Here is a 12,979-nt window from a genome sequence, read left to right on the forward strand (position 1 = left end):
TTGATGGTTGACTCTGACTACTGATAGGGAAAAGAGGCAGGATCAGATGAGGGCCTGTGGGGGGCTTCCGGAGGCTCGCGACGTTCTAGGTCTTAAGCTGGGTGGTGGTTCCCCGGCTGTTGCCTTTGTAACAATTCACTAAAAATGACACCATTTTTGTTGCATGCTCTTTTCAGGATAGATATCACCCTTCACAATAGAAAAGATGAGAAAGAAAAGGAAGTCATACTCGGTAGTTGATTAAAACCCAAACGTCATTTATTGAGCACTTACCGTGTGCTTGGCATGGCGCAAACCGCTCTCCACATACAATGCAGGAAGCAGGTGTTATCATTCCCACTTTACCAGAGGATGATGGTTAACAGGAGGATAAGGAGCCTTCGCGAGGCTACACACCTAGGACCTGATTTGTTTTTCCAGCACATTGTCACTGCCTCTTATAATGGGGAGGGAGAGCCTGGGCTTGACTGGGACATCACCTCCAGGAAAGGACAAGGCTTCCTGACTTCAGTCTCGGTACAAACGCTTATGAGTCGTGAGTTGGTCACAGAAGCCCATTGGCCGGAGGCAGCCCTGCAGCTCGGTTTCTAGCAAAGGGGGGCCGTGACAGCCCAGCTGAGAGGTGTTCTGGTGAGTGAGTGCCCCTGAGCGAATGTGAGGCACTGGCTAGGTCTCCTGTGTCTGCCCGGCCTCAGTCTGATAGTGGTCAAGAACGTGCCATCCTGGATAGGAGCTGGAGACAGAGGTCCTTCTCCACACTGATGGAGGAAGGCTCACACCTCCTGGGGGCCAAACCAGAGGCGAAACCTAATCGCCTGCTCCTGCCAGGGTGGCCCGGCCTGACTGACAAACCAGGCCACTGAGCACGGATTTGAGGGTGACTGAACCCCTTGGCTTGGGTGGCTCTTTGCTCCTGCCTTGGGAGGGCTCCGGGAGGGACCAGCCTTGGGTCCTGTCCTTAAGAGGCTGACAGCCTCACAGGGAGACAAACGGCATACAAGAGTAACTGTAACATAAGGTAGGCCGTGAAGAGACTCACAGAGGAACTAATACATTTCTCCGAATGCTCAGCAGGAGAGCCAGTAGTTTCCTGCTGTAGTGAGATGGGCGGGGGGGGGGGGGGGGGGGGATGAGAGAAGACTTCATGGAAAAATTATTTGTATTAGAAGTTCTCATCTTTTCATCTTTTGCTGGCTCGCAGGCAGAGGTGGTGAGCAGGACCCTGGCCTGGGGTCTGAGGACAGGCTCTGCCCTTCCTGGCCGTGGCACCTGGGACAACTTGCTCAGTCCCTTGAACCTTGGTTTCCTCACGTGTGCAAAGCAGTGTGACAAAGTGGGGATGAGCATGGTCTCTGGATTCAAATTCGGCCATCTTGGCTGTTTGCCTGTGGGCAAGTCACTTTAGGGAGCCGAGTCTCAGTTTCTGTATCTGCAAAATGGGGTAGTAATAGTATATTCCACGAAGCATTGTTGTGAGGCTCGAATAAGGTAATCAACGCAGAACATTTAGGACAGCGCCTGGCACACAGCATGCTCTCTAGGTGCGGCTGTTCTGTAGGTGGTGTTAATGGGGAGGGTATTACTCGGTGTGTGGTTTAGATCAGGGATGGGGAGATCAAAGCCTGGTCGCAATCGTTTTCCTTGTCACTATTCGTCAGGTGAGTATTGAATTAGAGGTGAAGAGGAGGGTCTCCCAGGGAGTGAACGGTGTAAGCAAAGACAGGAAGCAGGAGAAAGAACACAAAATTTAGTTTGGATCCTTAGGAGATATAGGATGTAGTTCTGCTGGGTTCTCAGCTTCCTGTGGACTCTTCGAATCCACTATGAAGGGCAATTTCCACCAGCAAATCTTCATGGCTTTCATTTGCATCTTTTCTGGATACAGGTCTCCGAGAGGATCTGCTCCCTGTCTCCCCAAGGATGGGTCTCTGGGGGATGTTCTGCTTCCCCCTGGGGCTCCTCTTTGGCTCTGTGCTTTTGGTGGCCTCAGCCCCGGCCACCCTCGAGCCTCAGGGCTGCAGCGACAAGGAGCCGCAGGTTACTGTCAGCCACACCTACAAGATTGATGTGCCCAAGTCCGCTCTGGTCCAGATTGAGACTGACCCCCAGCCCCTTAGTGACGATGGAGCCTCGCTCCTGGCCTCAGGGGAGGCTGAGGAACAGAACATCATCTTCAGGCACAACATCCGCCTGCAGACGCCACAGAAGGACTGTGAGCTGGCAGGCAGCATCCAAGCCCTCCTGGCCCGAGTGAAGAAGCTGGAGGAAGAGATGGCGGAGGTGAAGGAGCGGTGTGATGTTCAGCGCTGCTGCCGAGGAGTTGCCGGTGAGCTTTTACCATCTGGTATTCATTCAACAAACAACTAACGGGCGCCTTCCACATGCCAGGTGTCCTGTGGGGGTCTGGTGTGCTCCCACCTCCCTCTGGGTTTTCTGAGGGTGGGGTGGGGGTCTCATCTTCGACACTAGCTCCAGGAAGCATCTGCAAGCCTCAGTAGAGAGGGACCAGCAACTCTTTGTAGAAAAAATGTTTAACGTTTATTCATTTCTGAGAGACAGAGTGTGAGCGGGGGAGGGGCAGAAAGAGAGGGAGACCCAGCATCTGAAGCAGGCTCCAGGCTCAGAGCTGCCAGCAGAGCCCAACGCGGGGCTTGAACTCACGAACTGTGAGATTAGGACCTGAGCCAAAGTCGCTCCCTTAACCAACTGAGCTACCCAGGTGCTGAGGGACCAGCAACCCTGAAAGGGAGTCTGGACTCCTGAGTTTACACTTCTGGGTGCTGTTTGACCTGTGGATCCAATCTCTACTGGAAGGGGAAGCCAGTGGGAAAGACAGGAAGGACGGTCAGCCTTGGAGCTAGACAGGACTGGGTACAGATGGGTTTCACTGCTTTTTAGTTGTGTGACTCTGGGTCAGTTCCTGAAGTTTTCTAAACTGCCCAGTTAGGAAAACTCTATCCACTAGTCTAGTTCTGAGGACCCTAGATGCCGTACATAAGTTCCCTGGCCCATAGCTGATAATTACGAAAGCTGATCCGAGTATCCAGTGGTATGTTGGCGTACCTGTTCATGCTGGAGGAAGTGCTACCGTTGAGAGCGCCTCCTATGTACCAGACACAGAACTAGGCACCAGGGACACTGCCGAGAATGAAACAGCACGGGATTGCCGAGGAGCCTGCACGTCCAAAGTTTCTAGGAAGGAGAGAGGGTGTTCTGAGAAGCAGGAGCCGGGCTGTTGAAGGGCCAGGGCCTCCAACTGCCTCTTGCTGCCTGGGGTCAGAGAGGGGAGCCTGGGTGATCCCTTCTCCCGTCCCTCACCCCCGTAGTGAGACGCGGCCGGTTTGTCGCTTCTGGAGGCCCCCTTTGCCAGGATTCAGTTTGGGCTCATCTCCCAAGGACCCGGCCTTGCTAGGTCCAGCAACCTCCAGCCAAGACAAGACAAGCTTCTGCGCCGGCGCGAGGACGCCCAGGCTGCGGACGTGAACGCGCCCCCATTCTTAAACGTCCTAAGTAATTTCTGCCGTTTAGAGCAGAGGGAACCCGAATTCACCTGAGCACTTGGATGAGAAGGGGAGGGGAAGGGGACTTCCCGTGGCTTTGGGGGCATAAAAGGAGGGCACAGTTTGTGGATGTCACAGGTCAGAGTCTGGCCGGTCGGGGAGAGAGGGGGCGGAAAGGGCGGACCCCAGTCTTCTGCAGGGGCCCTGCCCTCCTTCAAAGACAGTGCCCAGGGCCCACCAGCCCGCTCTTACCGGAGCTCCAGGGAAGGGAGAGGCCCGCTCGCCGGCCCGCACCCCCTCCAGCCTACCTTCCTCTCGCCGGCAGGTGCCAACGGCCACTGCAGCGGCCACGGGACCTTCTCCCCCGAGACCTGCGGCTGCCGCTGCGAGCAGGGCTGGGAGGGCGCCGCATGCGAGCGGCCCGCCTGCCCCGGGGCGTGCAGCGGCCACGGGCGCTGCGTGGACGGCCGCTGCGAGTGCGACGCGCCCTACGTGGGCTCCGACTGCGCCTACCCCGCCTGCCCCGAGAACTGCAGCGGCCACGGTGTGTGCGTGCGCGGCGCGTGCCAGTGCCACGAGGACTTCACGTCCGAGGACTGCAGCGAGCGCCGCTGCCCCGGCGACTGCAGCGGCCACGGCTTCTGCGACACGGGCGAGTGTTACTGCGAGGAGGGCTTCAGCGGCCCGGACTGCGCCCAGGGTGAGAGCGCCGACGCCCGACTCTCTCCTTTCCCTGCTGGGGGCGGGCACCCTCAGACCCTGTTACACTTGGTGCTCGTGGCGGGGGGGGGGGGGGGGGGGGGGGGACTCGACGTCCAGCCCACGCACGCCAGAGCCCCCAGAGGGCTTATTAAACACAGATTGCTGGCTCGGCCTGCGTGTCTGATTCGGCGGGCCTGGGGTGGGGCCCTGGGGTGGGCATTCATTAATAAGTTCTAGGTTGCGGGACCACTGATCATATGTGATCTGATGGTGCTGTGTGTGTGTGGGGGGGGCGATGACGGGATCAGGGAACTCCCCCTCACGTAACTTCCGGCGGGTGTGTGGGGAGGGGTGTCCAGAGGGGTGCTCAGCACGGCTTCTTTGTGCTCTCATACCTGCCACCACAGTGTTAAGTGTATAGTAGGTGCTCAGTGAATGCACACTGGCTATGCATCCCCCCTCCCCTCGCTTGCTTCACCCTCTGCACACCTGTTCCTGTTCTGCATACAGTGGTGGCCCCTCAGGGCCTGCAGCTGCTCAAGAGCACAGAGGATTCCCTGCTGGTGAGCTGGGAGCCAGCCAGCGAGGTGGACCACTACCTCCTCAGCTACTACCCCCTGGGAGAGGAGCTCTCTGGGAAGCAGATCCAAGTGCCGAAGGAGCAGCACAGCTATGAGATCCTCGGTTTGCTGCCTGGCACCAAGTACATGGTTACCCTGCGCAACGTGAAGAAGGAGGTTTCCAGCCGCCCACAGCATCTGCTTGCCACCACGGGTGAGGAAGCGGCCAGGTTTCCCAGGAAAGGCCCCATTTTAAATGCTTTCTTCCATCGTCCCTGCAAATACCCTTCAACTACTCAGAACATTGCCCTGATTTGGGGTTGAAAAGCGTAGCTGCTGCAATCCTAGTTTCTGGAGAAAAATCTCAGTTCTTGCTCCCCTCTCTCTGCTCCTCCAAGTCAGTGATAGAGCCTTACTGGGTTGGGGCTCAAGGGCACTTCTCTGCCCCCCTGAGAATAGTAAGGTCTGATTGCCCTGCACCACACACAAGCAGCCAAGGAGTACATCTGCACACCCAAGCCCTCGTTGAGCCTTTGAAGCCATTCAGCAAGTTCAAGCTGGGATGGGTGAAGATTTGCTGAAGCGCCCTGCATCAGATTTATCTTAGCAGGAAAGAGAGAGAACAAACAGTGTAATTGAAGACAGCTAGCGAAGAGGCTTGGGTGGGATTTGGCTGGCGAAACACTATAGGACTGGCATCAGTGGGGATCGCCTCATTCTGAAGGGTCAGGGATGGAGGTTGGTACTGGAACCCAAAAAGAGCTGTGGGAGAGGGCTGCCTGAGGAGGCGCTTTGGGTAGAGATGCAGGCGGTCCACCTGGAGGGAAGGAGAAGGAAGGGAGGGAGGGAAGGGGAGGAGAACAGTTGCCTGAACTCTCTATCCTGCCCTCTGATCTCCTGGTGACTCACTGGCTGAACTTAACTAGAATCCAGAGGGCAAGAGAATCTGACTAACACAATTCATAGAGGTCATAATCTGGGAGACAGGAGGATAGAGGATGGATCTGGAGGGACAGAGGTTCCAGCACACCACCTAATGTTACCACAGTGTTTGGAAGGACAAACATCACTGCTTACTATTTAGAATTTCTTGTTTTCTTGTGAAAGTTCTTAGATCTTCAAGGACTTGGAGAAACCTATTATTTGAGTGAGTCTGATCCATATATGCACTCATCATGTTTTACTGAACATCTACTATGTACCAGGCATAGTGTTTTGGATGCTGATAAAAATCATCAGCCTCCACCCTTTGCTAAACTCCTGGGGAAAGATCCAGGAAGACTTGATGGATGGGGTTTGGGGCACATGTCTTTGCAGAAACATTTCAGTTGCCTATCCTGTTTGGCGGTGGAGATAGGGATGGCTCTGTGTTGGAAAGGGCCATGAAGGACCTGTCCTCCTGGGAGCACAATTTGCAATTGCTTTTGTCACCCCCCTCCAGCCATAGACCCCTTGGAACACTTCTGGAGTTGAGCAGGTTGGGTTTATTGACTGTTGGGGGTGGGAGAGCTCACTGCAGGGGCTGTGAGCATCTCTGTAAGAGCTTTAGAAAGGACTGGGATACAATTGGGACTTGTATTTAGGTGATTTGGGGGAAGTCAAAGCCAGCAGGGGTTTGCTTTGGCTTGCATGCTGTCGGGAAGGGGAGTTAATTCTATGGTAACTTAGTGAACCTTATCTAGAAAGAACAGACTAGAGGGAGGCTAAAGCCATCATCAATAAAGAAAGGGTAGTCACTCATATCAGGAGAGAGAATATTTAGTCGTTTTTGTGGTTTGGACCATTGTTCACATTTTTGTCTGTGTTCAGACACGATCACAGAATGGTCCTGTTTTGTCTTGATCTGTCATGGCCACACAGTGGCTTGTCTGATGTTGATGTTCTGTGCAACCATTTATGTTCAATGGGAGCACACCCAAGCCAACCCAGTGAGAACCAGGCCAGCCCTCCACTGTTGGGCTGCTTTTCTCTTTCTCCCGTTTTTGTCTGTGGCTGCCTCCGCCTTCAGACAGGCCAGTGCCCCAAGCTTCCCCATGAAGAGCAGAGACATCTGTTCTGAAAGTCTTAGTAACCCCTCTTGGCTTCTGCTCTAGGGACTTGTAAAATCTTGTAACTGCGAAGCTTGTCTTTCTGTCTAATCTGATTCATGTTAAACCCATTCTTATTTGCTCCTCAGGGGAGCCTCAGTCCGAGAGATACTTATCCCCAAAATAATCTTGAATATTTTCATTAAGTCTCCGCTTTTTCATTTGTGAGCTGATTAGGACCCTTCTGTGATTCTTGAGTCACTTCCATTACTCACGTCTTGACCTGTTCCCTCAAGGAATTCCCACCTTCGAAGGAAGAGCCTGGAGGCTGGCAGGTAGAAGCCAGTAGGTGGGAAGAAATTCTTCAGAGAAAAGGTTCTGTGAGCTTCTTTGTTCATAACAGTGAATCAGGAACATTCAGAGCTGAGGGACCTTGAGAACACCATGTTCACCCCCTTCCTGATGCACAGATTCTCTGTCCCATGTCCTTGACAAGTGGTCAGTAGGCCTAGGTGGGAGCACCGCCAAGGTGGTGAAGGTGGGCATGTGACCGAGGAGAAGGGCAAGGCTGGGGAGTCTAGGGACTTGTCTTCCCTGTTCCAGACTTCAGGTCAGACCACATCCACCTGGGATACGGCCTTTGGAGTGCAAAGTGCTCCCAGAGAATGGGTCCCCTCCCCAGCCACCACTCAAAAGTTCTTCCCTTGGAGCCACACCAGGAATCCATTCTTTTGTATTCATCATTATAATTCCATTGTTTTCTTAGGGGAGGGGGGAAACATTGAGCCATTAATACTTGCTGTGAACAAATGGGCCCAATAACTCTCCTTTGCAGGCTGGACAGGTTGGGCAGCTGAGGGCGCCAGGTCTAAACTGTGGTAGAAAGTGCAAGAAGGATCCTCAGAAGGACCAAGTTAAAGTTCACCAAACTACTATAGAGTTTGGCTTAGCGTTAGTCCTCATAGGAGAATCTGAGAGGTGAGGAAGGAGCTATAATTTGGGAGACAGAGGACGAGAAAATTTTAAAATTTCAAACGTGTTTCCCACACTTTACATGGGAGGGCCTGAGTGCCTCATGCTGGGGTGCAGTCTTTGAGGGACCCTTCTGTGATTCTTGAGTCACTTTTGCTAAAGGGGGTGTTTCATTCAGAGCAGTCTGCCCCCAGGGCCTGGTGGTTTGGATGACTGGTTGGATCCGGGATCTGGAGGTTCTGGAGGTTTGGATGGCTGGTTGGAGAGGTGTGGCCCAGGACTTGGCCCACGGTAGCTTGGGCAGGGGGGCAGCCTGGCATCTGATGGGAAGGGATGGGAGACAGGAGGCTTTCCCAGAAGATAGTCTTCCCTCCATGGATAATGTGAGGACCAATAGTTTATTTGCTACTTTGGTAGTCTTGAGACACCTGTTAAGGACTGTGTCCTGGGCTGAAGCACGTTCTCAACGTGTCAAGAAAGGGCACTGACCTGGTAGCCAATGGCCTGTTACAGGCCTGCTGGACCTCTGCTCTTCACTGCTTTCTCCTGCCTTCCTTGACCCCTGCCCTAGATCCGGCTGTGCTTGGCACCGCGTGGGTGACAGAGGAGACTGAGAGCTCCCTGGATGTGGAGTGGGAGAACCCCCCGACCGAGGTGGACTACTACAAGCTTCAGTATGGCCCTCTGACAGGGCAGGAGGTGGCTGAGGTCACCGTGCCCAGGAGCGGTGACCCCAAGAGCCGATATGACATCACTGGTAAGAGCCAACACTGGGCATGTGAGATGTTCGCCATGGATGCCAAGGTGGGGACAGTGTGCACAGAGGGTCCTGGGGCCCTAGGAATCACTTGAACTCTGACCCTGGAAACTACGAGATGTGAGCCCATTCTGTAGGCCTGCAGACTGTGCTCCAGCATCCCAGAGCTGACTGGAATCTCAGAGCACCTGGTCAACAGATCATAGGCCCAATGTGCTCTTGAAAACTGCCTGTGTCTCAGGGTGGATATAGTGGCACAGATGTTCCTTTTGGAAGAGCTGTGTGTGTGTGTGTGTGTGTGTGTGTGTGAGAGAGAGAGAGAGAGAGAGAAAGAGAGAGAGAGAGAGAATGAGAGAAAGAGACTGGGTTGTTTGGCATGTTGCATGGGGAGTCATACTGGGAGGCCTGGGTGGGGATGTCCTGTCCCAACTGACCAAGTGAATCTGCTGAGTGCTGAAAATCTGATGGTTGCTAAGGAAATGGGACCTGCAGGGCTGGATCATGTTTTGTGGCTCCTGAAGCTTATAGAGTTCTCAGGGCTCTCTTTAGGGAAAATAATACACAATCATGAATACCCGTGTGAATACCCTTGGAAGTGGCCTATGCAGGGGAGGGGGCCCTGAGGCTTCTTAGCGCTGTGGTTCAGTTCTCCTCTGGGGCCTCATTCTGCTGTCCGCTCTGTGAGTTGCATCTTGAAAGGACATCTTTGAGGTTCCCAGCATTTGTAGAGCGGAGAACAGTGGGTGTGTCTCACACGTGCCACTATTTGTCTGCACTTTGCCCCAGTCTGGATATCGGTGCCAGTGCCGTGAACAACAGTCATTCAGATTTGCTGCTACAGAGAAATAACAAGCAACAACGACAGCAAAAGGCAGAGCAAAGAAGAAAATAATGGAATACAATGAGGCTAATTAGAAAAGAAACTTTTGAGGGAAAAGGATTGCTGGGGGCAGAAAAACATTCGGGCTGTAAATAAAACTGGGAGATCTGTGCTTGGTGGCCCAAGGAAGGAGCTCCATCAGGCCCTCATCCGCTCTGGCCCCCTGCTCCCCCATAAGCCTTTCGACGATGCCTCGTATCCCACTGGTCCTGCCGCCCTTTCTCTGCCTTAGATTAGCCTTCAGGTGAGGAGCATAACCCCTCAGCTCCCTCACAAGAGAGACCGTGGGGGAGAGCAGGGCTGGGGGCGAGGTTCTGGAGCTGGAACTCATCGTGCACCGGCTGCTCGTTTGCAGGTCTACAGCCCGGAACAGAGTATAGGATCACTGTCATCCCCATGAAAGGAGAACTGGAGGGCAAGCCGATTCTCCTGAATGGCCGCACAGGTAGGAGCGATTTGGAGGCACTGTGAACATTTCTCAAGTTTTCTTCCTGATGTTTTTCTTGGCTGAGTCCTCCCTGGATAAAAACCCTGGGATGTAGAGAGAGTCTCTTTGTGTACTGACATCTATTTTGTGGGGCAGGGGAAGGGAAGTAAACACTTCCATTTGAAATGTTTCTTACTGTTGAAAGTCTCCCCCAGGGTCTTGGAGTCCAGGGGAAAGGCCATTTTTGACACCTTTCTGCTTATTTCATTAGCTTTAATCACTGGGTTATTTTATTCATTATCTTGGACTTAGACACACAACTCCGTATTACCGAAGAAAGTTGTTCTAAAATTTTTTTCTTGTCATTCCTGTGTTTTTTCCTGATGATCACACTCATGCACTCTGCTTTAAAGTGTCGAAAGAAGGGCACCTGGGTGGCTCAGTCGGTTAAGTGTCCGACTTCGGCTCAGGTCATGACCTCGCAGTTTGTGGGTTCAAGCCCTTCATTGGGCTCTGAGCCTGGATCCTGCTTCGGATTCTGTGTCTCCCTCTCTCTCTGTCCCTCCCCTGCTCTCTCTCTCTCTCAAAAATAAGCATTAAAAATATTTTTTAAAATGTCAAAAGATGTTAAAAGCTCTCACATGGGAATAGTGGTATATTTAGCATCTGTGGATCGAGATAACAGATAATGACAAACGTTATAAATCAGTAACATTTGACACTGTGATTTATTAATCATAAAAGAATTTGCAATCCTTGTAGTCATACATGCAAGATAGTCCGTGTAATTTTCAGTTTTTAGCTGATGCTTGAGTCCATATGAAATGGTGCGTTTCCTGCAAAGCTGTGGTTCTGCCAGCCCACGTTGGGAACTGGTGAGCTGGAGTCTAATGCCACTTGGGGAAGGCTGATCCTTGAAGCTGGCCAAGAAGGGATTTTTGAATTCTGAGACTTCCCTGAAAAGTGTTTTAGTTCTTTTCAGTGCAGTCCTGGCAGGAGCTGGTCGGGCTGGTGAGATGGTGCAAGAATTGAGTTCGCTATTTCGGTTGCCTAACAGATTGCATATCAGTAGTGTGAAAGTTCTAGTCGGCCAGTCGTGAAAGAGAAGATAGAACCTAATTTATGAACTACACAGTACAGACTGTGGAGCTGGCCCGAATGGTGGACTCGTGGAAAACTTGTAGGGGCTGGGAAATGGCAAGGAGGTCCTTGTTTCCAGGGGCTTTCTCGTCAGCTCTGAATTACTTGAGAGCCCGCGATGCATCAGGCATTATACTAACAATTACTTCTGGAAAATTGTCTCATTTAGTTCTCCCTGTGGCCATGTGGTAGGTCCTATTATTGTTTCTAAGTCACATATGAAAAACCACAAGAACCGAGAAGCTAAGTGTAGGATCGCCCAGCCAAGAAATGACAGAGCTGGGATTTGAACCCAGGATGGGTTCCTCTTGGGTGGACACAAAACTAAAGTGCATCCCACTTTCACCTTTTCACCCATTGTTTCTGGTTAATTCTTATACTTTTTACCTCCTAACTAGAAAACTTTCTGTGACTCCTCATTGCCTTAGGATAATGCAGAAACCCTTCTATCTTGGCCTCAAGGGACCCAACCAAACTGGGTCATTGTTCTTACCACTTCTGAACGGGAAGCCTTCTTGCTGCTGGACTGTTCTTGGGGTTTCCTAACACAGAAAGCTTATCTCTACATCATGATGGGTTTGTTCATGTTGTTACCCCAGCCTAGGAAGCCCTCCACGGTTATCTCTAGCTATCCATTAATTCGGTGGGGAATTCAATTAATACAAGCCATCAGTTGATTCAACAAACACGAATTGCAGAGTAGAGCTGGGCACTAGAGACGTGGTCCCTTTAGATACTTCCACAGCTGGAAAGTCCTGGTCCTTGCCCTTCAGGGACTCATAGCAATAAGATCACTCATCCTTCCAGACCCAGCTCCAACCTTAGCCTCTCCACTGAGGCCTTGTAGGACCACATTAAATAGCAGCCATTTTTGCCTCTGAGTTTTTGGAGCATTTAATCACACATGGCCTTGAATTGATGCTTAACCTTTCAAGTATATTATCCCAACTAGAATGTGAACACTCAAGAAGTGTTTTTATTGTCAATTATATTCTAAACACAGGATGGGATATTTTATTGGATAGCAAGTAAATGTGTGTCATGTGCCCTATGAACATAAAAAAAAAAAGAGGCAATAATGTCTGAGGTCAGGAAACACTCTCAAACCTGGCTAGACTGTTCATTAATTTAAGGGGGAAAAAAATGTTTTGCATTTCATGAGCTAGAAGAAGACCCTGGAATGTAAGAACAGCATAGCCGTGCGCAGGGAGGAAATGACACAGTTCAGGTATTTTCCATTTAACAAGTCACTCGGTGGAACTAATCCACGAAAGGGAAGGGTCAATTGAAAATCCTCACCCTGTTAAGACACTTGGAGTGCACTGAAGCGTCTCCCACAAAGGCCAGGCTTCAGAAGCAGGTCAACTTCAGAGTAGCAGACACCAGCCAGGCCAGCATCTTCAGCGGCGAGTGTCCCTGACTTCTCTGCCGGACCCTCCACAGCCACCTCACGTCACATGACAAGACGAGCAGGCCACTAACTGGGAAGCGATGCTGTCCCTTTGTCCTCAGTTTCTCCATCTGTAAAATTAAAGGTTAGACTAAATAAATTTAAAGTCCCTCTTTTTCACGTCATTATGAGTCTTAATAACTTCTTCGATGCGTGCGTTTTGCAATGGTGAGTACGGAACAAAGGACTGCTTGCTTTGTTGTAATTTCACAAGCTGCCACGCGCAGTGGAACATACAGCCTGGCATATTCACGTGTTAACAGTTTTCTTCGAACTTTTCCCTTTGATGATGCTACAAAATAACAATTTTGCTTTACTGAGGACCTTGTTCACTTTTTACTGCTTTCCAAACACACTGCTCTGTTTGAAATGGCCCAGCCCTAAAACTTGCCTTCTTAAATTCCTTCATGTTTCAAGATGAACTCCTGCCAACATTCAGAGCTCCTGCCTCACACAGCCACCCATGCACACCCGGTGGCTGAAAAATAATGATTTTTGTCATTTGAGTACCCACTGTTATTCTAGGTGCTGCAGGGCTTGATAAACGTTACCTTTAGTCCTTAT

The 12,979-nt window shown here is 51.5% G+C and overlaps 1 protein-coding gene across 2 annotated transcripts in view; it reads left to right on the top strand.

Moving 5' to 3' along the window:
* Nucleotides 1-264: 264 nt before the first annotated feature.
* The window catches only part of TNN (tenascin N), a 64,359-nt gene continuing 51,644 nt past the window's right edge, over nt 265-12,979 (top strand). The window contains exons 1-5 of one of the 2 annotated variants that reach the window (XM_043567717.1): nt 265-2,326; nt 3,826-4,200; nt 4,713-4,976; nt 8,333-8,518; nt 9,754-9,843. In XM_043567717.1, the coding sequence (XP_043423652.1) occupies nt 1,921-2,326; nt 3,826-4,200; nt 4,713-4,976; nt 8,333-8,518; nt 9,754-9,843 (1,321 nt within the window). In that variant the 5' untranslated portion in view covers nt 265-1,920. Of the gene's footprint in view, nt 2,327-2,702; nt 4,201-4,712; nt 4,977-8,332; nt 8,519-9,753; nt 9,844-12,979 lie in introns of those variants that run through there. The other variant, XM_043567716.1, reaches the window with a different exon arrangement.

The sequence above is a fragment of the Prionailurus bengalensis genome, chromosome E4, assembly GCF_016509475.1.
Source record: "Prionailurus bengalensis isolate Pbe53 chromosome E4, Fcat_Pben_1.1_paternal_pri, whole genome shotgun sequence".
Classification (NCBI taxonomy): Eukaryota; Metazoa; Chordata; class Mammalia; order Carnivora; family Felidae; genus Prionailurus; species Prionailurus bengalensis.